Source organism: Procambarus clarkii, chromosome 39 (genome assembly GCF_040958095.1).
Source record: "Procambarus clarkii isolate CNS0578487 chromosome 39, FALCON_Pclarkii_2.0, whole genome shotgun sequence".
NCBI classification, from domain to species: Eukaryota; Metazoa; Arthropoda; class Malacostraca; order Decapoda; family Cambaridae; genus Procambarus; species Procambarus clarkii.
In genome coordinates this window covers 23,015,784-23,041,940 of record NC_091188.1, presented here as the reverse complement: position 1 = coordinate 23,041,940, position 26,157 = coordinate 23,015,784, and the positions used below count along the sequence as shown (strand labels likewise).

Sequence of the window (26,157 nt, the reverse complement as noted above, 5' to 3'; positions counted from 1 at the left end):
TTGGTGACCAAACACTAGTTCAAAGGGTGAACAGCCCAATGACTCTTGTAGCCCTTCTCTAGCAGCAAACAACACAAAGGGGAGATTCTCATCCCAATTACGTGGATGAGTTTCTCCGGTTGTCTTCAGCATTTGTTTCAAAGTCTGGTGGAAACGTTCAAGTCCACCTTGGCTTTGTGGATGATATGGACTGGATAATTTGTGCCGAATCCCTCGGGATTCGCAAAAAGTTCTGAAAACTTTAGAAACAAAATTTCCCCCATTATCACTCTGAATAACTCTAGGCATTCCAAACAACGAAAAGAATCTTTCAAGACACTTGATGAGATTATGAGCCTTGGTATTCCGCAGAGCATAAGCTTCAGGAAATCTAGTAGTCATACACATGAGAGTGAACAAAAACATGTTACCCGATTTAGTCTTAGGTAAAGGACCCACACAATCAATTACAACATGAGTAAATGGTTCATCAGGAACTACAATAGGTTGCAATGGTGCTCTAGGTACAGATTGATTTGGTTTACCAACAATTTGACAGGGTATACAGTTATGACAATATCTGACCACGTCTTTCTTTAACTTTGGCCAGAAAAAATATTTACTTATCTTATGGTACATATACGTGATACCTTGATGACCTCCCATGGGGTCATCATGTGCAGCCTGCAGGACCTGCCTACGATAATCATTGGGGACAACGAGTTGGGTTCTAATCTCACAATCCTCTGAAGAGGGAGTTCCCTTGGGTCTCCACCTTCTCATCAGAAGTCGATCCTTGAAGAAGAAACCCGTCCCTTCCTCCAATGCATCAATATTATCAGGAGCCTCAGAAATACACTTACTTAAACTAGGATCAGTAGTCTGTACAACACTTAAGGGCAATGACTCAGACTCAGCAGCGAGCGGGCAAGAACCTAGTAGCTTGATCTCTTTTCCCGATTGATCAGAATAAAATGGAGTCATAGCTACTTCGGCCTCACTCTCGACAACTGGCGCACTGGAGACAAGCGGGCAAGGTACAGATAGTTCAGCCTCCTCACCTTCACTTTCCTTGTGATTTAGGTTCGGCGGGGCTTCTACTACGGCCTCACTCTCATCATCCAGTCGAGTCATAAAAGAATCCTCAAGATCCACCTCCCACTCCTTTTCTGAAGGGGTCCTGGTCTTGGGAACAGCAACCTCAGTGAAGACAGGATTACTCTCACCTGTTTTTCCCATTGATCTAGTAACAACACAAGCAGGGTAAATAATATCATCATCTGCTACTGGTTGAGCTAATACATTATGGGGTTTAGTTAACATGATGGGACACTTGGGCCCTACAACCATTTGGTTGCCAAAATCATTACCTAGAATAATGTCTACCCCAGGAATGGGCAGTTGTTTACTTACACCAACATTACACCATCCTGAAGTATAGTTAGAATCAAGGTTAACTTGCAATAAGGACACTGGTTGCACACTACCGGCAATACCCTGGAGAAGCACAACTTCACCCAGATCTCGGGTGTCAACATCATCAAGTACCTTCTGGGTAATAAGAGACTGTGAAGCTCCAGTATCACGGAGTAATTGAACAGTCTTATGTCTACCATTATTACATAATAAGGTACCTGTGGAAATATAGGGTTTGAATTCAGCCATCCAATTGGGACTGACTGTAATACATGAAGAATTAATAGGTTGCACTCCTTTACTCATAATAAGACCAGTTGGTCGTAGTTCAGGATGCAAACTAAAACATGAAGAAATCACATGCCCCCTTCTCTTACAATGGGTACAATGTTTGACAGTGGACACACTGGTAGAACCAACTGCCGGTTTAGAATTAGCATTACTAGGCTTAGATGATCCTGGCAATGGAGTAACCATCTTAGGGTTAGTAAGAGAAGAGTTCACGGGAGTAACTGTCGCACCAGGAGGAGACTTATACTGATAAGGAGTACGGTGAGCATTGAAATTTACTCTACGACTAGTCTTAGGTGAAGTGGCCGTAAACGGGGCCTTAGTCAGCAACTCATGCTCATCCGCGAGCTTTGACAGCTCATCAATATCTGTTACATTCTTTTGTTCTGCCATAAAAGTAGACAACTGGTCTGGAAGACATGACAATACTTCTTCCATTATAAGAAGATTCTTTAGAGCATCAAAATCAGTGACTGCAAGTGACTTTAACCATCTGTTGCAAAAATTCGTCTTCTGACGAGTAAAATCTGCTATTGTCTGATCCCTGATTCTCCTTAGGTTTCTGAACTTTTGCCTGTGTGCCTCTGGATTTAGCTGGTACACATTGAGGATGCTTTTCTTTACAAAATCATAATCAAAACTATGAGAGTCAGGTAGGGATGTGAAAACCTCCTGACTACGCCCCTTAAATTGAGACTGCATAATGGCTACCCACTGATCCCTTGGCCAGTTCATACTGATGGCAATTTTATAAAAATGTGCAAAGAAAACCTCAGGATCTTCCTCATTGAACTTGGGCAACTCTATATACTTATTCATCCTGATGGGATTATTATCACTATTTGTTGAAACATTACTAGTATTTCCATGCCCAGCTGCCATACGCTGTGATTCAAGCCTGAAGTTAGTGTCAGCCATTTGTTGTTGAATCTCTAATTACCTAGTTTGTTCCTCGGCTTGTTGCTTCTTTGTGGCTTCTATTTGCAACTGTACCGCAATTTCTAAACGCCTAGTCTCAAGCTCTCTTTGCTGAGCTTCAGCCTCTAATATTTTCTGTTCCTTTTGAGCTTCAAGCTTAGCATGGGCTATTTGCGCTTCTAACTCAAGACGCTTTAACGTCATCTGATCACTCGACTCCTCTCTTAACTCCTCTAGAATTTCTTCATCTAACTCCCCATTCTCAACAAAATGCGTCACAATGACTTTCAATAATTGGGCTTTAACCATTCTATTGCTGGCGGTCAAATCCAACTGATTTGCCATTTGTATTAACTTAGTCTTTTTAAGGTTCTGAATCCCTTCAAAGTCTGGTTGAGCCACCAACGCTGCAACTTTCTCCTCCATCGTTACTAACACTTGGCACTTGATTCACAAAATAATTAAACACAATGGCACTGCACTACACTTCACTGTAAAATTGTCACCACACTGAAAATTCGCTTGGCCTCACTGCACAAACAAAATATATAGGATGACTTACCTCAAAATCGTGAAACGTTGTTACTTGACACACAGGAAGGCTTGCTTGGCACATGGAATAGTTCTTAAGAAACACACAGAGACTTGACACACTGGTACCTAGGAAGGCAAGGTTAGATTAGCATAGTTAAGTTAACGTGGGAACTATTTCCCGGCACAGGCCCCCATAACTCTTTGTTACCTATCGTACGTTACGGCTCGTGACCCTACAGCAGCCAAACTTTAATTACGTCTAGGGATACGAGACAACTGCTGTTCTCAATAACGAATCACCAGTATAACCCCTTAATAAGTAATGAGCACAATAATAAATCTTCATAGGACTGAAGAAGAGATACAACAAGTATATATATATAAATATATTAAATAAATCTCAAAAGCAAACAGATGATTATATGGTCACAATATATCACATTAAAAATATCACTGTATCTTCCAGACATTAAATCAATATTAATATATGTATGGCTATGACAGAACAAAAATTGTAACTTAACTCCAAGATGTTATCTCCCTGGTTCCTGCTCAGCTACTGACTAAAATAACGCGAGAATCAAAACAGATTGCCTTGCCCCGCGAATAAATTGCCAAAGTTACAATATTTATTATTTCAACAATGGAGCAATACATTGTGACAAGAGTAATCTTAAACTAACTTAATGAATAATTAATACATATTGATATACACAAATTAAAGTAATAGTTTCTTTACATAGTAATTAAAATATGCATACAGAAGGGAATAATGGCATGCACACCCAGCAACGGACGATCCCACGACAATTTGCCAGATACAGTTCACTCAATTATTATTCACCTCTGTTACCCACTTATGATCACATATAAATCATTAGTTCCCGTGGGAAAACTGATCACACAAAGAAATAAAACAATCATTCCCACGATACGTTGGGCCTAACGCCAACACTAACATGAATGTGCATTTGCATAGAACATATATAAGTACATCAATATACATGCTTGTAATTACACATAATTATAAATGTACATATTAATATATTTACTTACGTATCTTATAAGGGTACGTAACAGTCTACACCCTGCAATCAGGGAAATTTGAGTAGCATTTGATTAGGCTATGAATTATTCCAATATTCACCGAGATTGGAATAAAAAAGGAGAATCAACTAACATTGTATTATTGGTGTTTTCGTAACATAACGACAGGCTACCCACAAATACACAGTCTTGAATGATGCATCAAACCAGAAAAGTATACTTAACGTGAGCGTGTGAGAACATTAAGGCCTGCCGAGATCGCGTCTGCCAGTCCCTGACGTTCACTGCTGTGTACGTGTGATTACGGGCCGTGACTATAATTGTTGACACGTAATTAAACAGTTGAACACTGTAGACCATGTGAAGGTATTAAACGGCTGCCGTCTGTGGAAGCACGTGTGCACCCCGCAACGCCTTTTGCTTGATTCCCCCTTCTTCCTCCCACCACGCTCGGTCTCGCATGCGCAGAGACGCTCATGGCGATCCTGAACGTAAACCATTTCGGTTTATTATTAATTATTTGGGAATCGGAAAGAGTACAATCTAAACTATAATCACCAATAATTATTGGATTATGTTACTAAGTCCCAAAGTCTTGCAAACTCAGAGATATTCTCGAGATGTCGTAATGGTGTAGTCTGTATCCTACACAAATTATATTAATGGTTAAATCATTCAAGTTAAGGAGACGTAGAATCCACAGTGAGGTGAATGTCCAGGATCACTATGACTTGCAACTGGTTAGTTACTGGACATCACAACACGGTATCATCATGACTACCTTAAATCGGATGATGTATTATTTGCTCCTAGTCAGAGCTAAAGTATTTTTGTAGTTTCCGATTACATTGTTGAGCAGCGGCTCTAGCTGGTCGTGTGCTCGGTGGAACAGAATTGCTGTCCTCGGAAACTGTTGGGAAAGTTAGTTCTGCAGAACACTTTCGTTCAGCTAACTCGAGGGGTACCAACTTCACTTTTTTAGGGTAGTAGTGCCTCGGCACAAAACCTTTACAACTCTCAGGACACCTTGGTGATCTGGATGGACAGAGATAATCTTGCCTATAGGTCACTCTGACCTGGGGCTATCACTGTCAATTAACAATAGGCTCTTGGTTTTAGTTGGACTTTATTATAGGATCTCAAAACTCCATAGTGGTGTTCCCTTAGAGCTGTGAGGTACTCTCGTGTCCACACTTCATTCCACTTCTCAACTACCCTTGAAAGATGTTGATAACTTTCTCCACTAAATAACTCCTAGTCACATGCGAAGGGTTGACTGGATCCTCTTCTGCTAAAGGTATCAGATGGCTCAGTAGGCTTACATGGATTAAATGTGAGAGACTCAGGGGTTCTCTCTGAGAGAAGTTATCTGATAGGTAAGTCAGGGGGCAGTTGTTGACTCGCGCCTCAATTTCTACGACAAGTGTTTATAATTCAGGGAAACTAATTTTCTGTCGATGCAAGGTCTTCCTTAAACATTTCTTGACAGTCCCTATCATTCGTTCATAGAAACCACCTTTCCAGGGGCTCTGGGAGGTATAAATTTCCAGTAGTACTGTCTTGTTTGCAATACAGACTGCACTTCTGGGTGATTCCATATCTCTCGTAGGCAGGCTTCTCCAGTCACAAAATTTGATCCATTGTCGGAAATCATTAGTTTGGAACAGGATCAGCGTGCAGCAAATCTACGAAAGGCTTGGATAAAGGCTTCTGCACTCATGTCAGAAGTCACTTCTAAGTGTACGCCTCGTGTGGTTGCACACATGAAGAGGCAAACATATGCTTTCACTGGTACATTATCTGGAGTGCCAGTGAGAAGAAATGCTCCTGTGTAATCGACACCAGTGGTCTCAAAGAGACGGAGGTGGACTACTCTTTCCTTAGGGAGTGGTGGAGGTCCTGGGTAAGGACACATTCGAGCGTCGTACCTCCTGCAGATTACACAAGACTTAATAAGTGATTTGACAGTTTGACAACCTTGGGGAAGCCAATATTTCTGTCTAAGGTCGGTGAAAGTATCTATCACTCCACCATGTAAAGTACCATTATTGATGGTGGTGTAAAACTAGAAGTTTTGTGATAATGTGGTGATGTGGTAGAAGTATTGGATTTTTGGTATCCAAATTAATTTCTGCATGACGCAGACGTCCTCCACACCTCAATATATTGTAGGTATTGGTGTTACGAGCCTAGGTTCCTCAAGTGGAAACCAGAGGTCAAATTGAGCTAAATAAGCTACGTTAGATTAGTGAGACGCATGGCGAGGTGTTGATGTTTGTATCTTCCTTGCCAGACGTAAGACGAATCTTGATTGCTCACAAAACATTCAGACTCTGGAGCTTGTTGTGGATTAAGTATAACATTGTAGTAATTACTTATTTTCCCTAGACCGAGTAAAGTAAACAATATGGTACATAGGTGAAGATTGTAATGTGTATAGCTGCACGATCAATTAGGCTCTTCCCGGCACCACACAACTCGGGAGCCAGGAGCTGGTCGCTGGATGCGTTCTTCTCTGCTGGCGTTCGAGGTGAAAACATCTGGACTGTGTGGCTCGGCGCCTCTCCCCTTCTGCTTTATACTCTCCCTTACCTATTTCTATGTCTAGTGTCTAAGTTAAGTATAGAATGTTAATTGTGCCTACTCTGGTATCGTAAGATTGGTGTAGACCTGGGGTAGTATTTGCCAGTGTTTTGGGTACCCCCTAGTGTTGTGTTGTGTTAGGGTACCACGTGGTCTCACTACCCTAAGCTGCTTCAAGCTTCAGATTCTTCACTAGTAGTACTTTACCCAAGCTTGTTCTCAGTGTATCCTGCTTATGTGGACCAAGGCTTTTAACGTAAGATAGTGTGGTAAAGTAATTATTATTATTGTTATTGGTGTGAATGTATATGGGGGGTTGTTAAGGGGTTAATAAATAAGTAAGTTAGTTAAAGGAGTATCCATTCTTCCTGTGTAGGAGATCTATGATCAACCTGTAGACTGACATTATCTTGTAGCTAATTAATATTCACTGTTGATATTTTTATTTGGGGGCCGGGCCTTTTAGATCTCCCATATTTGATAACTCTTAATGCTAACTACTGCCCCTACATCCATTTAATACTAGATCCCCCATAGTACAGCCCACCATTTATAACAAGTGGTTGGCCTAACCAGGAGGAACGTTATAATTGTAAAAAATTAGATTCTTGAGTGCCAAAACTAAAAATTCTTGTTTTCCGCTGAACGGTTGTGTGTTAGCCTAGGGACCAGCTCATCTAGCAAAGGATTGCACTGACTGGACACCCAGCTGGATCCCTTCACGATTGAGGTTAGTGTGGCCTTGTGTTAGGGGCCGTGCAAATTTTTGTTTTTTCCAATTTTTATTTTTTAATTTTTTTCCTTTGCTAGGAGCTAAAGTTATTAATGATGGCATCTAAAATGCAGGAACTGGCAAAGGATCCTTCAGTGGTAGAGATTAAGAAGCTCACCAAAGCAAATTTAGTATTGTTAGGCAAGGAATTTGATCTCGAGTTAAACGACACTGATAAAAAGTGGACCTTGGTGAATGAAATTTTACGGCATTGTATAGACCAAGAACTAGTGCCAAGTGACACAATTTTATGCGAGCCCAGTTCAGGGGAAAGTGTAGCTAGTAGAAATATAGAGTTAGAATTAACACTAGCCAAGTTAAGACTGGCAGAGCAAGAGGCCAGAGTAGCAGAACAAAATGTTAAAGTGGAAGAGCAAAGGCTCAAAAATGACTCAAACCCCAGGCATTCCGATAAAAAACATAACTTACCTGAATTTTCAGAGTCAGACCCTGAAAGATTTTTCAACCATTTTCAGAGACTAGCCATGTCCATGAACTGGCCAAGGGAAGAGTGGGTGAAAATTTTGCAGGGGCGGCTTAGGGGGTAAAGCACAAGATATTTTTATAAACATGCCTGACGACGAGTGTTTTGAATATGATAAAGTCAGGGAGCGAATTTTAAGGGCATATGAAATTACTCCTGAAGCTCACCTCCAAGCTTATCACAACCTTAGGCCTACTCACATCCAACCGCTCACTGAATTTGCTAATGATCAAATTAGATTGTTTGATAAATGGATTCGCTCGGCTAAAGCTGAAACATACGAGGCACTGAAGAATGTGGTTTTAGTGGAACAATTTATAGATATTATGCCAGAGAATGTAGCACAATTTATTAGAGGAAGGATAGAGGTAGATTCTAAAATAGGGGATTTGGCCAAGATGGCAGAAAACTACCAGTTGGCAGGCAAAGGGCCCAATAAAAATAATTATACTTCACTGAGTAGCAAAACTTATACCCACAGCCAGTCCAGACCAGCTCATTCTAACCCTTTAACTACTGCACCTTCTGTTTCAGACATAACTGACCCTGTTAAATTGTTTAGCCCCACGACACCTAAGAGTGAACCGAAGGGTAATTCTGTTAGTAATGTCTCTTCTCCCCGACGTATTTGTGGTCACTGTAAACGTCCAAACCACATTACTAGCCGTTGTTTTTTTTTTTTTGAGATATATACAAGAGTTGTTACGTTCTTGTACAGCCACTAGTACGCGTAGCGTTTCGGGCAGGTCCCTGGAATACGATCCCCTGCCGCGAAGAATCGTTTTTTCATCCAAGTACACATTTTACTGTTGCGTTAAACAGAGGCTACAGTTAAGGAATTGCGCCCAGTAAATCCTCCCCGTCCAGGATACGAACCCATGACATAGCGCTCGTGGAACGCCAGGCGAGTGTCTTACCACTACACCACGGAGACTGTAACAACTGTTGACTGTTGGCAACTGTACCCCGAAAAAAGACCCAATGCTCTAGTTGTGAAACAGGGCTTGAGGCCTTTGGAAGGGTTAGGGAGTAGGACCTCCAACCCACAGTGGTTGGACTTGCTTACCCCATTCTTATCGAAAGGGAGACTACTTTTGTCTGAGGGTTCTTCCTGGAAGGACGTGGTGATCTTCCGAGACACCAGTGCCATCCAGACTTTAATTTTAGAGAGTGCTTTGCAAGGTGCCAACACTCTCAACACTGGAGAGGTGGTACTGGTCGAGGGTGTCACTAGTGATACTCGAGCAGTACCCCTCCATAAGGTTACCCTGGAATCTGATTTCCACAAGGGTGTTTGTACAGTCGGAGTCACTTCGTACCTACCTTTCCCTAATGTTGATGTAATATTGGGTAAAGATTTAGCAGGGGGTAAGGTAGGGGACTCCAGACTGCCTATTATGTTGCCTACCCCTAAGGTTTCCCTGGATCCACCCACCGCAGAGGATAATGTTGTGTACCCTGCGTGCGCGGTGACCAGGTCTATAGGACTTAAATGTAAGGGCAGCCCTATGCTTGCCAAGGTGGTAAATCCCGAGGACACGAGGAACTTTCCGAGTGGTGCAATCCAAGTGGACCTTGCGGACACGTTCATGGCCCGACTCGATGACGTGGCCGAGGACATTGTGGAGAGCCTGCCACCGCCACCTACTGAGAGTAGTGAGGAGGTGGAGGAGAACACTGTTGAGCCTCGGCCAATGGCATCTGACCAAGGCCTAGATGCCTCCTTGAGTGAGTTACAGACAGCTGACCCCAGTTTTGCAGAATGCCTTGAGTTAGCCACCTCTAAGGAGGAAATTGTAGACGCAGCAACTGGGTACTACTACAATGATCGGATTTTTATGAGAAAATGGAGACCACAGAGTGCTCCCTTGTCAAATGAGTGGGAGGTAGTCCACCAGGTTATGTTGCCGACCTGCTATAGAGAAAGAGTTTTGTCAGCTGCTCATGATGATCCTATGGGGGGACATCAAGGTATTAATATTACTTATCACAAAATCTTAAAGTATTTTTTCTGGCCCAAGCTGAAAAGCGATGTGGCAAAATTTTGTAATGCATGTAGTGCTTGTCAACTTGTTGGGAAACCAAACCAGACTCCACCTAAAGCTCCTCTAAGGCCTATTGTCGTGACGGAGGAACCATTTTCTCATGTGGTAATGGACAGTGTTGGTCCATTATCTAGAACTAAGTCTGGTAATATTTACCTAATCACGATGATGTGTATCATGACTCATTACCCAGAGGCTTTTGCTGTAAGGAACATCCGAGCAAAGACTGTTGTTGCTCGTATGTTGCAATTTTTTTCCACTTTTGGACTGCCTCGGGTCGTGCAAACTGACAATGGTACTAACTTTAAGTCTGATATTTTTTAACAATTTTGTAAGAACCATGGAATAACTCATAAGGTTTCCAGCCCATACCATCCACAAAGTCAGGGGGTAATTGTACGGTTCCATCTAACTCTGAAGCAGATGTTGAAGACATTGTGCGAGAGTTCCCACACCTTCTGGGATGAGAACTTGCCATATGTTTTGTTTGCTGCTAGAGAGGGGTTACAAAGTTCACTGGGATGTTCTCCTTTTGTGTTAGTCTTTGGCCATAAAGTTCGTAGACCTTTGCAAATGTTACAGGAGAATCTGTTAGGGAACGTAACGTTAACCAAAGGTTCGGCTTTCTTTGCGCAACACCACCAGAGACTCAAGGACTGCAAGGCGGCTGCACTAAAGTATCTTGGGAAGGCCCAAGAAAAGATGAAAGAACGAAACGATGCTAAGGCTAAGTTGCGGGTATTTCAGCCTGGCGACCTTGTCCTGGTATTAAAGCCTCGACTAGGGAACACTATGTCCCACAAGTATGAAGGCCCCTACATTGTGACAGAAAAGACTGGGGACCTCACGTACAAAGTGAGGCACTCTGACAAGCGTAACCAGGTAATGCTCGTACACTTGAATCAGCTGAAGAAGTTCTAGGGCCCCAGGCCCATTGCACTAACCAATGTTTCCATTTCCATTGAGGGAGGGGATGATTGTTCTGGGGACCCAACTAATCTCATTCTCAATAATTCTAGTTCTGTGAATGCTAAGGAGGAGGGACTGTCCCATTTGCAGATGGCCCAACGTGAAGAGGTGCAGTCGTTGCTTGATGAATTCTTCAATCTGTTCGGGGAGGTACCGACCCAGACTGAGGCCATTTACCATGATGTCAAGTTGACGGACTACACCCCCATTCGCCTTCAACCCTACCGGATGAGTCCGGAAAAGAAGGCCATCGTACAGAAAGAGGTCGAATTCCTGCTCCAGCACGGCCTCATCCGGCTGAGCCAGGGCTCTTGGTGTTCGCCCTGCCTCTTGGTCCCCAAACCAGACGGCTCCTTGCGATTGTGCACCGACTATCGGCAGCTCAGCAAGGTGACCATTGTGGATGCCTACCCGCTGCCCCTCCTCGAGGAATGCATCGACAAACTGGGAAACGCCAAGTACATCTCGAAATTCGACCTCTCGAGGGGGTATTATCAAATCCCGCTCACTGAACGTGCTAAACAACTAACTGTGTTCGTGACACCCGAGGGTGTTTTTGAGTATCAAGTGTTACAGTTCGGCTTGCGTAACGCCCCTGCCACGTTCCAGAGGCTAATGAACTCTTTGCTCACTAATGTGCCAAATTGTCGGGCGTATTTAGATGATATTGTGCTCTTTGATAGTAATTGGGCTGACCACATAGCGAGGTTACGCCAGTTGTTCACCGTTTTAAAAAATGCAAATCTGACCTTAAATGCAAAAAAGTGTCATTTTGGCCAAGGCACAGTGACGTACCTCGGTTATGAAGTGGGCCAAGGAAAAGTGTTACCTCGGCAAGATAAAATCAGTGCCATTCTGGAGTATCCCGTGCTTCAGTCTAAAAAGGACATTCAACATTTTATCGGTATGTGTGAGTACTATCAACGCTTTTGTCAGAACTTTTCCAGTGTTGCCACTCCTCTCACAGACTTGTTGCGGAAGGCCGTTAAATTTAAGTGGTCATCAGACTGTGTAGAGGCATTTAAAAATTTGAAATTGATCTTAGTTTCCGCCCCAGTGCTCGCTAGTCCAAGGTTCGACCGATCACTTAAAATTCATATTGATGCGTCTGACTTGGGTGCTGGTGCAGTGTTGTTGCAAACTAGGGATGATCAAGTGGAACACCCAGTATATTATTACTCTGTGAAATATGACAAGGCGCAACACAATTATTCAGTGGTAGAAAAAGTGGCGTTGGCGCTAGTGTTAACATGTAAAAAGTTTGAAGTTTACCTCACAGGTAATATAGTGGAAGTGTACACGGCCCATAACCCACTAGTCTTCATGGATCAAATGAAGGGGAAGAATAAACGCATCCTCAGGTGGGCATTGTACCTACAGGACTTCAATCTTTCCATTATCCACCTTCCGCGCCGGCTCAACGTGATAGCCGACGCTCTGTCCCAGTTGCCTGAGTAACATTCATCTGGGCCACAGGAAGCCATATACCAACTGTCATGCTTTAGTTATTTTTTTTTTTGGTAGGTTCTCCTGTGACATTAAATATTCCGTGTCCAATTTATTTACTTCCCTGTTTCTTTTTCTTTTTGTGTATGTATTTTTTCTTTCAGAGAATTCCTTTGTACTTTTCTTGCAGAGAAATTGTTGTTTTGATTGATTTTTCTTTTGTCATAGATTTTCCTTTGTTATTCTCTGCAAACTCTTACAATAAAATATGACTACTATTCTAGTAGTCACATTTCTTTTCTCTGAAGGGGGGGAAGGAGGAGTGTTATGACCCTGGGTTCCTCAAGTGGAAACCAGAGGTCAAATTGAGCTAAATAAGCTATGTTAGACTAGTGAGACGCATGGTGAGGTGTTGATGTTTGTATCTTCCTTGCTAGACGTAAGACGAATCTTGATTGCTCACAAAACATTCAGACTCTGGAGCTTGTTGTGGATTAAGTATAATATTGTAGTAATTACTTATTTTCCCTAGACCGAGTAAAGTAAACAATATGGTACATAGGTGAAGATTGTAATGTGTATAGCTGCACGATCAATTAGGCTCTTCCCGGCACCACACAACTCGGGAGCCAGGAGCTGGTCGCTGGATGCATTCTTCTCTGCTGGCGTTCGAGGTGAAAACATCTGGACTGTGTGGCTCGGCGCCTCTCCCCTTCTGCTTTATACTCTCCCTTACCTATTTCTATGTCTAGTGTCTAAGTTAAGTATAGAATGTTAATTGTGCCTACTCTGGTATCGTAAGATTGGTGTAGACCTGGGGTAGTATTTGCCAGTGTTTTGGGTACCCCCTAGTGTTGTGTTGTGTTAGGGTACCACGTGGTCTCACTACCCTAAGCTGCTTCAAGCTACAGGTTCTTCACTAGTAGTACTTTACCCTAGCTTGTTCTCAGTGTAAACCTTGTATCCTGCTTATGTGGACCAAGGCTTTTAACGTAAGATAGTGTGGTAAAGTAATTATTATTATTGTTATTGGTGTGAATGTATATGGGGGGTTGTTAAGGGGTTAATAAATAAGTAAGTTAGTTAAAGGAGTATCCATTCTTCCTGTGTAGGAGATCTGTGATCAACCTGTAGACTGACATTATCTTGTAGCCAATTACCCCCTCCCCATCCGGCCCGTTGGCGTCGTGAGGGGGCTTGGTGGACGGCTGCCGGAGTGTGATGCTCCGTTGGGCAGTCCTCTGTCCTTTTCTGGCCTTGCACTCCTGCTGCTGTCTTCTCCAATTGTGCCGGATCGCTTTTCCTTTTCCTTATGTTTCGTTTTTCTCCCCCCTCTTCTCCTATCTGCTTGTCGTTTCCTGCCGACCTTTTGCTTGTTTTGGATTATTTCTTTGGACTTCTTCTATTTTGACGCCTGGGTGCTTGAGGAGGCATACTCTTGCACCCGTAGAACTGTAGTACCCAACGTCTCGAGCGAGGGGAACCTTTTATTGTCAATCCCCCTTTCGTCGCTGAACCCGATCTCGACGGACTGACGGTTCTTAAGGTGGCGTTTGTGGGGCGTATACTCACGACGCACCCCTAGGGGCCCCGGCATGATCGGCGATAGCTTCCTGTTGGGTGTCCTGCCTCTAATTGTGGCTCCATGGTGGGTATGGGGGCACATTCGTGGATGAATTTGTCACTTTTCGTCTCTATGTCGTTGAATGTTTCCGTTGTACCCTCTCAGGCTCGTGGGGTGGGCGACTAAGCCCCCGAGTCGGCCTGTATTGGAAGACCAGGCTCTGTAGCTCCCGCTGCGTTGGGCCCCGACCTTGCTCCTCCTTTGACCGTCCTGACTTCTTTCCCCAGCTCCCCTCCCTCCTCTGGGGTTGGGTCGAGCCTCCAGCCCCCGGTGGTGACCACTTCGTCCCCTGGTGTGGCTAAGTCATTCGTTGTGACTACTGCGCCTTTTGACCCCTCTCTCTCTAGGGATTCTCAACGCCGTTCGCGCCCCAACCGCACTCGCTCGATTCCTTCCCGTGCTGATGCGTATCAGGCCTTGTTTGGTCCTGCTTCATGGGCCAAATACTTTGATCTCCTCCCTCTTGATTCTGCGCCTCCTGACGATTTCTCCCTCCATCGGCATCATGTAGATTCCGTGGATGCGTCTGTTACTTTCAACCCCACTCGTCTCGGTACACGTGTCGTTGCTGCTCCTTCTCAGGATGCGGCTTCCCGCTTGGCTGCCTTATCTTGCCTTGGCGAGATCCCTGTTCGGGTGTCCAAGAACGTTCAGATGAATTCCAGTGTTGGCACTATTCTCCTCCCACCCCATGTTGCAACCGGTGTTCGGAATCTGCAGGATTGCCACGATGATATTCGGCATATCCTTGATGCCCAAGGCCATTCTGTCCTCCAGGTTGACTCGTTTACTCGTCCCCCTCGTGGTCGTCGCCGTCAACCCCTTCGCGTTGTGAAGATCACCTTTGATGGTAGGACCCTTCCATCCTCTGTCATTCTTGCTGGTGCTAGGTTCTCTCTCCAGGAGTATATTCCTTCTCCTCGACTTTGTAATAAGTGCTGGAGGTTTGGGCATGGTGCCCTCCGCTGCTCTAGGACTGTCTCTCTCTGTCCTTTGTGTGGGAGTGAAGGTCACTCTAAGTCGGAGTGCACTTCTCCCCAAGCTCGCTGCCTCAACTGCGGTGAGGCCCATCCTACCTTCTCCCGTGCCTGTGTCCATTACAAGCTTGAGGCGGCCGTCCTTAACCTGAAGCACCGGGAGCGTTTATCTTTTCCTGAGGCGAGGCGCCAGGTTCGCCGGCTCCCGCCTTATACTAACATCTCTTATGCTCGCGTGTTGCGCTCTTCCTCTCCTCGTCCTTCCTCCCTTCCTCAGACTCTCAACCGTTTCCGGGCCTTGGACCCTGATACGCCCACTGCCCCCTCCTCTGTTCCTTTGAGTTCTTTCCCGAGGGGTCCCCCTCCTGGTCCTCTGTCTGGGGTTCCCCTTCTTTCAACCCGGTCTGTCATGTCTCCTGTGTCTTCTTCCTCGTCCCCCTCCGATCCTCCTTCCCATCCTCTTCCTCCATCTATCAGCTCTCCCACCGCCTGTCGGTGCGGGCGGATGTCCATCGCTCTCCTAACGGCCGTCGTGTGTGCTCTCGTTCGGCTTTTCCTGTTGAGACACTGGAATCCGTTGCCCGGTACGTAGTTGCTGGGACACCGGTCTCTTTAAGTCAGAAGCGTAAGCCTGGCTCCTCTCCTTCCTCTTCCCCGGCGGGTAAGAAGGCTTCGCTTTCTTCCTCAGCTCCTACTTCTGGCTCTGTTGCTCCTTCCCCTCCCGTTTCAGTGATTGCGCCCCCTGTTCCTGCTATGGAGGTTTCTTTGGCCTCTGCTTCCCTTTCGGTTGCTGCTCTTGCTGGGGTGCGCTCCCCTCTTTCTACTCCCCCTCTTCCTGCTGCTGTCCTTGACTGCTCCTCTCCGTTGTCTCCTCCTCTTCCTCCTCCTCCTCCGGACCCCGCCCGCCCACCTCTGATCTGTTCTCCCGTTTCCTTCCCTCCGTCTTTGCTCAGTTTACCCATGCCCCCTAACCCTGACTTTGCTGACCCTGATCCCGACCCTGATCTTCTTTAACGTGCTCTGTTGCTCTTTCGCCTTTGTTTCTTCCTTGTTCTCTGTTTTTGTCCTTTCTCTTCTCGTCGTTGTCCATTCTTCGATGGAACGTTCGAGGTTATTAAGCCAATTTCCTCGAACTCCAACTTCTGATTTCGCGGTTTTCGCCCCTTTGTGTCTATCTCCAGGAGCCAATGCTTGGTGCTCGTCCTGGTCGTTTTCGTGGATATTCCTTTCTCTCCCCCCCCCCCCCAGCCATTGCTGGGGCTTCTAATTCTTCTGCTCTCTTGATTCGTGCAGATGTTCCCTTTGTTCCTTTACTTTTTCCTTCGCCTCTCCATTGTTCTGCTGCTCGTATCTTTGTGGGGAAATGGTACACAGTTTGTTCCATTTATCTCCCCCCGAGTGTCCCGCTCTCTCTTCCTGATTTGAAACACCTCCTAGACTCCTTGCCGGAGCCTGTGCTCCTGCTGGGTGACTTCAATTGTCGTCATTCTCTTTGGGGTGACGTTCTGACGAATACCCGGGGTCGCCTCCTTGAGCCGTTTCTCCTCTCTTCTTCCCTGTCTCTTCTGAATTCTGGTGAGCCCACTCATTTGGACTCTCGGACTCGCACCCTTTCTTGTCTTGATCTTTCTCTCTGCTCTTCTTCTCTTTACTTAGATTTCACGTGGCAGGTTCTTGATGACCTCCATGGAAGTGATCATTTCCCCATCCTTGTTTCCTTTTTCTCTTTTCGCCCTTCCCTCTCTTTCTCTAGGTGGCAGTTTGCTAAGGCAGACTGGACCCTATTTACCCTCAGTGCTGCTCTCTCTGACCTCTCCCTTCTGCCTCTCTCTCGCGCTCTCCTCCTTTTTCATGACACTGTCTTCAACGCTGCCCTCCGCTCTATTCCTCGCTCTTCCTCTCGGGGTCCACGGAAGTGCGTTCCCTGGTGGAATGCGGACTGTGCTCGGGCTGTCCGCTGTAAGCGTGCAGCCTGGAAGAGGCACCGCCGTAGGCAGACGACCGATTCTTTTCTTTTCTTTCGGAAAGCGAGTGCGGTGGCCCGTAGGGCCATCCGTACGGCTAAACGTGAATGTTGGGCATCTTATGTCTCAACAATTACGTCCGAAACCCCTCTGGCCCAGATCTGGAAGCGTATCCGCAAGATAGCGGGTAAGTTCGTTCCCGATGTTTCATCGGTCCTTCACCTCCATGATACTCTTGTGGCGGACCCGTTGCAGGTCGCTTCCGAACTGGGTTCCCACTTTTCTTCTGTTAGCTCTGGTCTTCATCTTCCCCAAACTTTCCTTCTTCGTAAACCTGTCCTTGAGTCTCGTCCTTTAGATTTCTGCACTCATCTTCAGCTTCCCTATAATGATACCTTCTCTCTCTCTGAACTTCGTTCTGCCCTGGCCCTCTGCGGTTCTACGGCGGCGGGCTCCGATGGTATTCATTATGAGATGCTTCGCCATCTCCCTCCGAGCACGTCTCAGTATTTACTGAGTCTGTATAATCGGATCTGGGAGTCGTCGTCAGTCCCAGAGGACTGGCTCGATGCCGTTGTCCTCCCTGTTTGCAAACCGGGGTCTCTGGGTACTTCCCCTAAGGACTTTCGCCCTATTGCTCTCACAAGTTGTGTCTGCAAACTCTTTGAACGTATGGTTAACGTTCGTCTGATGTGGTTCCTGGAACACCATCACCTCCTCTCCCCTTCTCAATTTGGTTTCCGCAAGTGCCGCAGCACGACAGATGTCCTGGTGAACTTGGAGGTCTATATTCGTACTGCTTTTGCTGCGAAGACCTCCGTTGTTGCCGTCCTTTTTGACCTAGAAAAGGCTTACGACACCACTTGGCGTTATCATATCCTATCTCAACTTCATTCTTTTGGCCTTCGTGGTCATCTCCCTCTCTTTCTCCGCAGCTTCCTCTCTCGTCGTTCCTTTCGGGTGCGCCTTGGTACCGCTCTCTCTCCCTCTTTTCAGCAATACGAAGGTGTGCCCCAGGGTAGTGTTCTGAGCACTACTCTTTTTCTGGTTGCCCTCAATGGTCTTCTTTCCTCTCTTCCTTCTGGTGTCTTCTCTGCTCTCTATGTCGATGATCTTACCCTTTGTTGTCAGGGTGATGATTCGCCTCTCCTTCAACGCCGGCTTCAACTTGCAATTGATGCCATGTCGTCTTGGGCCACAGATCATGGCTTCAAGTTCTCTACTTCTAAGACTTGTGCCATGACTTTTACGCGGAAACGGGTTGTTCTTCGTCCCTCTTTGTCACTTTATGGTCATTCCCTTGAATACAAAGATTCCGCGAAGCTTTTGGGGCTATTCCTTGACACTCGTTTGACTTGGTCTCCCCATATCTCTTACCTCCGTGTTGAGTGCTCTAAGGCCCTTACCCTCCTTCGGGTCTTGTCCCATACTTCTTGGGGGGCAGATAGGCGCACTCTTCTTGCTTTACATTCCTCTCTCGTCCTGTCTAAGCTCGATTATGGTTGCCCTGCTTACTCGTCTGCTTCTCCTTCTACTCTTCGCCGTCTTGATGCTTTGCACCATACTGGGTTGCGCCTCAGTTCTGGTGCCTTTCGTTCAACTCCCATCCTTAGCTTGTATGTTGACACTGGCTTCCTGTCTCTCCAGGACCGCCGTGATCACTACTGTCTTCGCTATCTTGCGCGGTCCTTGCAACATCCTTCCTCTCGCCTCTGTCGTGCTTTAACTTTTACCCCTCCTGCGGTTCCCGTTCCTCTTCACCACCTCCCTCTTTCTGTCCGGTTATCTCGCCTGCAGGATTCTCTTTCCGTTCGTATTTCTGATGTTTCTCCTCGTGTTGTTCCTTCTTTGCCCCCGTGGAGGGTCCCTCTTCCGCGGTTTTGTACATCCTTGACCCGTATCACTAAAGCTTTTACCCCTCCTACGGTTCTAAAACGCCTTTTCCTCGAGCACTTTTCTTCTCACTCCTGCTCCGTTTCTGTCTTCACCGATGGGTCTAAGTCAGCGGACGGAGTTGGCTACTCTGTTGTTTTTCCTGATCGCACTTATATGTGTCGCTTGCCTCCGGAGACTAGCATCTTTACAGCGGAACTTTATGCTATTCTCTATGCTCTTCGTCTTCTGCTTTCTCGTTGTCAGTCTTCCTTTGTAGTTGTTGTTGACTCTCGTAGTGCCCTCATAGCTCTCGGGTCCTTTAATCCGGTTCATCCAGTAGTTGTCGAGATCCAGCATTGGCTGTTTCTCGTTCACAGTAAATTTAAGTCGGTTGAGTTTTGTTGGGTTCCCAGCCATATTGGTGTGTCTTTAAATGAGTGTGCAGATGCTGCCGCCAAGGAAGCTGTCCGCTCTTGTCCCATCTCTCGTAAAGGCATTCCGTATTCCAACTTTTACCCGGTTATCCATTCCTCAGTCCTTACCCGTTGGCAGGCTGTTGTCTGTTACTGGTAACAAGCTACGTACTCTTAAATGTTGTGTTTCCTCGTGGCCGTCCTCCTTCCACCGTAACCGGCGGTGGGAAACAGCTCTGGCGAGGTTGCGTATTGGCCATACTCGCTTAACCCATGGTCACTTGATGGTGCGCCGCGCTGCTCCTTATTGTCCTAGTTGCATTGTCCCTCTTACGGTCGTGCATGTCCTTCTTGAATGTCCTGACTTCCAGGACGAGCGTGTGTCTTGCTTTCTGACCGCCCCTCGCGGTCACCTGTCCCTCGATAGAATTCTTGGTGACTCTGATACTTTTGATATCGTTCGCCTTATGCGTTTTTGTTCTCGTATTGGCATCCTTGGTGATATTTAGCGCCCTCTGATTATTTTGCGTATTTGATGGTGCTACATAGCCTTCCCGGTTTGGTGCCTTCTTTTGATAATTACTTACTTACTTACTTGTAGCCAATTAATATTCACTGTTGATATTTTTATTTGGGGGCCGGGCCTTTTAGATCTCCCATATTTGATAACTCTTAATGCTAACTACTGCCCCTACATCCATTTAATACTAGATCCCCCATAGTACAGCCCACCATTTATAACAATTGGCATCATACCAGATGCCTAGAGACTTAGTTAATTTGTCTGGAAGATTTTCATATTCACTTCCATATGTCTTGTTATGCACGTTTGATCCAATAGAGGATAGGATTGGGAAATCTATGCTTGATTCCTATCTTATCAAGAAAATCAAATACATGTGCTGTTACTCTGAGTAACTTACTCAAGTTGGAATAATTGTGAGGATTAATAGCTAAGATCTGATGAGGTTCTGGGTCTGTCATGGGTGTATTGATATTGGTCACTCTGACTTGTGGTTTCTGTTTAGGCCACTGACCACTAACAAGCCATGAAGTCCATTAAACTACATCTGAGACTTGATCAGCTGTTTTAATGATAAACCTCTTGAAAGGTAATCGGCTAGATTGTCTCTGGAACATGTCTAAGTTTATATCCAGCAGATAATTCATGTATTTCTCTAACAGGATTGCTGACGTAGGGAGTTTTATTATTATTGTTTCTTACCCATTGTAAGACTGCTTCATTGTCTGACCACACTACGATCTCACCAAAGTGAATATTATTGATTGTCTTGGTCAGACAATGAGCCAATCTTACTTCCACCAGCAATGCAGTCAACTCCATTTGGGGTAAAGATCTCTTCTTGGTTGGAGCAACTCTTGCATTTGATGTGTGTAAAAATTATTGTGTATTATTGACTAAGTAGGCTGGAGCGCCATAAGCTTTACCAGAGGCATCGCAAAAGACGTGCAAATTGGTGGGTAAGTTTTGTTTACGAGGAAATTTCAAAACACTTAATTGATTGAAATCCATTGTGAATGCCATTTATCTTGCAACTCAGTTGGTAACGGATCATCCAATCCCATATTTTTCTGCCAGCATTTCTACGTGAGGAGTTTGCCCTTTATTAAAATACGGCTAAGTAAGCCCAAAGGGTCAAATGGTTGGCTGACATACGAGAGCAATTTTCTCATGGTAAGGGATGAATTATTTGTTTGTACTGACTTGACATTCATCTCGTCGGTAACTGTGTTCCAGTACATGCCCAGAACTTTTAATTGATTAGGCACCTGATAATCAGGAAACTCTTTCTCGATCATCTGGTTTAATTATTTATTGTTTGAGGCCCATGATTGCAGTGGCATATTGGCTCCTAGCAACTCATGATTAACCTCATGGTAAATTTCTACCAATTAAAATTTGTCATTAATTGTTCCTGGAAATTGTCTACATACAAGTTGTCACTAATCTCGGCCTTATAAGGGCTATTTGACTTCTTCAAATGCGTATCTAACATTGCTTGAAGTAGAAACGGTGAAGAGATCGCCCCGAATAGCACAGAGGCAAACCTGTAGGTAATGACATCACTGTTAGGATCCAGTGGATCCTTGATCCAGAGAAATTTGGTAAAATCACAATCCTCTTCTTGTAAGCCTACTCTCAGGAAAGCTTTACTGATATCAGCAGTATAAGCAAAAATACCAGTGCGGAATCGTAATAATACATCGTGTAGCCTTTGTGTCAGACTAGATCCTTTTTGGAGACACTCATTCAAGTACACGCTGTTTGCCTTCACTTTGGCACTGCAGCTGAAAACGATATGAATTGGTGTCGTCACTGAATCTTTCATTACTGAGTGATGGGGTAAATAGCGACCTGCTTTACGGTCATCATTATCAACAACTTCAATGAATTTACTGACGAGTTGTTGTTGGATTAATTGGTGATACATGTTCAATTTATCAGGCTGTCTCTGGAGCCGTATTAATTGAGACTTTAATTGGGAGGTTGCCATGAAATAATTAACTGGAAGTTGGGGATGGTTCAACTTCCATGGCAGTCTCACCCAGTATTGTTTGTCTCTATAGAACAGTGTCCAGATATTGCTGGTAAGTCCATGCATCATCAGGACTTGGTTTATCAGGGACAATACCTAAAGCGTCTAGATCCCATTATTGAAGTACAGGTGGATCAGACTCATTATCTTCAGATATGTCTCTGAAATGTAGGGGGTGTGTTCCAAACCTAGTCACGCCACTATTGAATTCTTTGGTTGCTTGTTGATTGACACAGATTTTTGTTGGAAAAGCACCGGTCCTGTCAGCAATTTGCCTCCAGCAGATGACAACAAATTCATTCCTAGTTGTTGGGTGCATCCTGTAATAAATCTGTAATAATAGTCAGCTCCTATAAGAACACCAATGTCTGTGAGGCGATCAGAATTTATTTTGTGATCCGCTAGCCTCATGCGGTTACGTCTGAGATATTTCACAGTGTGAGCAAGTCCTGTGACCTGCAGGTCTGAAGGAAGCTTATCCACTACTACCGCTTGATCCGAGTCGCACTAGTACCTTGACTACTTGGTATTCACGAGGTCAACTGTTTGTCAAAAAACAGAGATGTTTAGTTTCACACGTTTGGCAGGTTTTAGTTTCACACGTTTGGCAGGTTTTAGTTTCAACTGCTCAACTAATTGTTGTGTGATGAAGGTCTTCTGTGATCCTTGATCGAAAAGGTCTCTAGTATTGACTCTAGACTTCTTGTTAATTAGTTTAAGCTGAGCTGTAGGCAGAGTAGTATTATTGGCTGACTCAGTTGCAAGTACATTAATTTCTTGGTGTTCTTTGCAGTACTGAACTGTGGTAGAATTCGTAGAATCCTCCCGAAGTGTTGTAGATTGTGATGATGTCTTTTTACATAAGGCATAATGATGCGTATCCTTGTTGCATCTACTGCACAACCGTAGAAGGACTACACATTTACTAGGTTCATGAGAACCCATGCACTTGGTGCATCTATGCAATTCTTGCAGGCGTTTAATCCTAGTATTAAAGTTAGGATAAACATTACATTTATAAGTGACATGTTCTTGTTCACAGAACAGACACTTTCTCTCTCTTGCTGAGTTTGTCTTCTTGGTAGACACATCAACTACAGTCTCAGAGGGAGATACAGAATAAATACCTATGTTACCACTCTTCTTTCCAGTGGATTGAGCTGTCCTAGGCTTGAATTTACTAGACTTATTCAAAGTCAGTTTTTGTTTAACTGAATTATCAGTATTAGGTTGCTTAGACTCAGGTTTAATTTTATCATAAGTTTTCAACCTGTTAACCATGATTCATAACCCCTCAAATATTTGCTCGAGAGTGATAAACTCAGTTTTGTAGTGTGAGCAGGTTTCTGCCAAAATGTTTCGAGGTAATTTCCTCTGTAAAAGCAACTTAATTGATCATTCGGAAGCTGGTACATCAACTTTAGTACCTAAAGCTTTCACTAGTGACTCTACTTCTAACCTTTGAAGGGAGTCTGGTCGGTTACTTGGTGCATTCAGATCCAGTAATTGATAATACAGGTTAGCTATACTTAACTCATTGTTGTAATAATTCAACTTTAACAGTTTGATAGCTTCCCCATAATTACTCTCAGTGAGAGCTAGGTTATTTATGACCCTTTTAGCCTCCCCTTTGAGAATTTGTTGTTAAAGATTCGCTACCTGGAACTAAAAGTTCCAAGTAACACGGGCTATGGTGAGCCCGTAGACTTTGAGAAGGCTGTTTAGGTAAGAAAATTTAGAACCTTATCAAGAGAAGGTTTTGCATGTATATGGACTTCAAATGAAGTCGAAAATGTGTCCCAGTTTTCTTCATCCAGACCTGCAAATGTAGGCAAGTCTAAAGTAGGTAAACAAACCTTAGGTGGTTGTACACTGGATTGAGACACAGTAGTATTTGCATTGAATTTATGTTGACTTAATATATTAAATAGAAAATTAAGCTTATCTTGGGTGTTATCTTCAAATTGGGATGTTTCAGCTAGAATTTGATCTATTTCATCAGGATCAGCTTCTGCTGTACTTAGTATGTCAAGATAAGACCTGATTGTAGATCTGACTTGATCAAATTTGAGATCAGCTACTCTCAATGATATTTCTAATTGATTGTAATCAATGGGAGTTGCTTTAGATAAAGCTTTAGACTTATTGATCAGTCTTGTTAAATGACTTTTAAGGTCAATAAAGATTCTCTTTATTTTTTCAGGAGTAGCCATGGTGACTTTAAGTACAAGTTTCATAAGACTTGAATAGGTATTGCTAAAGTAGCTTGGGTACTTGTTCATTAGTTGACAAACAAAATGAAGATAGCCTAAATTATTCTGGCTAAGTGGCACTCTACCTCATTCTGGGGTTAAATGCACCTGAAGATTCTTACCTCAGTGTGAGGTATTGGTCTGAGTGTTGTGGACAACTGACTATGTCCCACTATTACTACCTTATACATGAGGTATAGACAGCAAAAATTATAAATTGGTGTGGGTTAGGCTAACATATGTGGTACACTGCTGATAGCCACATATAATGAAATATGTTTAACCTGGGTTACTACACAATGTGATTAGTAATGGTTAATTAGAATAGCTTGATTCTCAGCAATCTATTCTGGTTTGAAGAGAACCAAAATGTTGTTTAGGTCTCTGAGAACCGATACTGTATAGCGTTTAATGTTAATTAGTATGGATCCGGTTCGAAAAGGACCAAAATGTTGGGTATCTGGGGCTTTGACTCAAATATAGAATTATTTAATTATGATAATTAATATAAATCGAAGGACCACCCACTTTTGAGAAAAGAGGGAAAACAAATAAAAGTGATTATAAGATTAACACTATAGAACCAGAGCCTATGTATGGTAACTTATTTAACAATCACTTAAAGAGAATGAATGGACTGTATTATTAATTGATTAAAGTTAAAAGCCTCAAATATCAACATTGGGGGTTATTTCTAAAAGTTTATATGAATCTAGGAACCAGTGTGGTTCGTCACTGGTTCATTAAAGGGTTAGTAAAATGACAAATTCTGAACTAGAATGTAGATTAAAAAATCATGAAATATTAAGTTATCAATATATTGAAAGATTATTAAATCCTAAGAATTAATAAATGCAGACTCATTGAGTACTGAGCAGTATATTATTGCGTTATATTATTCCTTTTGACTATCCTACATATAAATATATATAGAAATTAATAATAGCTTTATGCAAAATTTCAACGAAACAATATTTGGCTTATCTGTAAGACGACTTCACTAAGTCCGTTTCGTTACTCATCCTCGTGATCACAAGGTCCCAATAAGGAAGAAACACCAGTGGTGAACATTGTAGGTGAAGGAAGAAAAACTTGGTAAATCTTCGTCTACACGCTGCAATCAGGGAAATTTGAGTAGCATTTGATTAGGCTATGAATTATTCCAATATTCACTGAGATTGGAATAAAAAAGGAGAATCAACTAACATTGTATTATTAGTGTTTTCGTAACATAACGACAGGCTACCCACAAATACACAATCTTGAATGATGCATCAAACCAGAAAAGTATACTTAACGTGAGCGTGTGAGAACATTAAGGCCTGCCGATATCGCGTCTGCCAGTCCCTGATGTTCACTGCTGTGTACGTGTGATTATTGGCAGTGACTATAATTGCTGACGTGTAATTAAACAGTTGAGTACTGTAGACCGCGTGATGGTATTAAATGGCTGCCGTCTATGGACGCATGTGTGCACCAAGCGACGCCTTGTGCTTGAGTCCCCCTCCTTCCACCCACCACACAGGGTTGCCAGATCCAAATTGCTAAAAGTAGCGAGCTGACGGTCTAAAAGTAGCGAATTTGTAATAAGAGTAGCCCAATTTTTTATTTAGTGACTGATACAGGTTTCAAAGTAATATAATTTGATATATAGAGTAAATTAAACGATTTAAACTGTTTTATTAATATTATCCCTGCATGATATATATATATATATATATATATATATATATATATATATATATATATATATATATATATATATATATATATATATATATATATATATATATAAAGTCTATATATATATATATATATATATATATATATATATATATATATAGAGAGAGAGAGAGAATCTATATATATATATAGATTCATCATTGAGTTTCTTAATATTAATAGCCCAAAGTAGCCCAACTTGCTTTTAAACTAGCCCAAAAAGTCGCAAGTAGCGAAATTAAAAATTTGGGAGCGTGGGGCTCTCAAAAGTAGCCCAATTCGCTACTT

At 43.6% G+C, this 26,157-nt stretch overlaps 1 protein-coding gene across 1 annotated transcript; it reads right to left on the bottom strand.

Annotated features, from left to right (window-relative positions):
* Nucleotides 1–21,244: 21,244 nt before the first annotated feature.
* On the bottom strand, nucleotides 21,245–21,964 carry LOC138372624 (uncharacterized). The gene has a single exon (XM_069338115.1). It carries the CDS (start codon nucleotides 21,962–21,964, stop codon nucleotides 21,245–21,247), a length of 720 nt encoding a protein of 239 aa, XP_069194216.1.
* Between the last annotated feature and the right edge of the window lie 4,193 nt (nucleotides 21,965–26,157).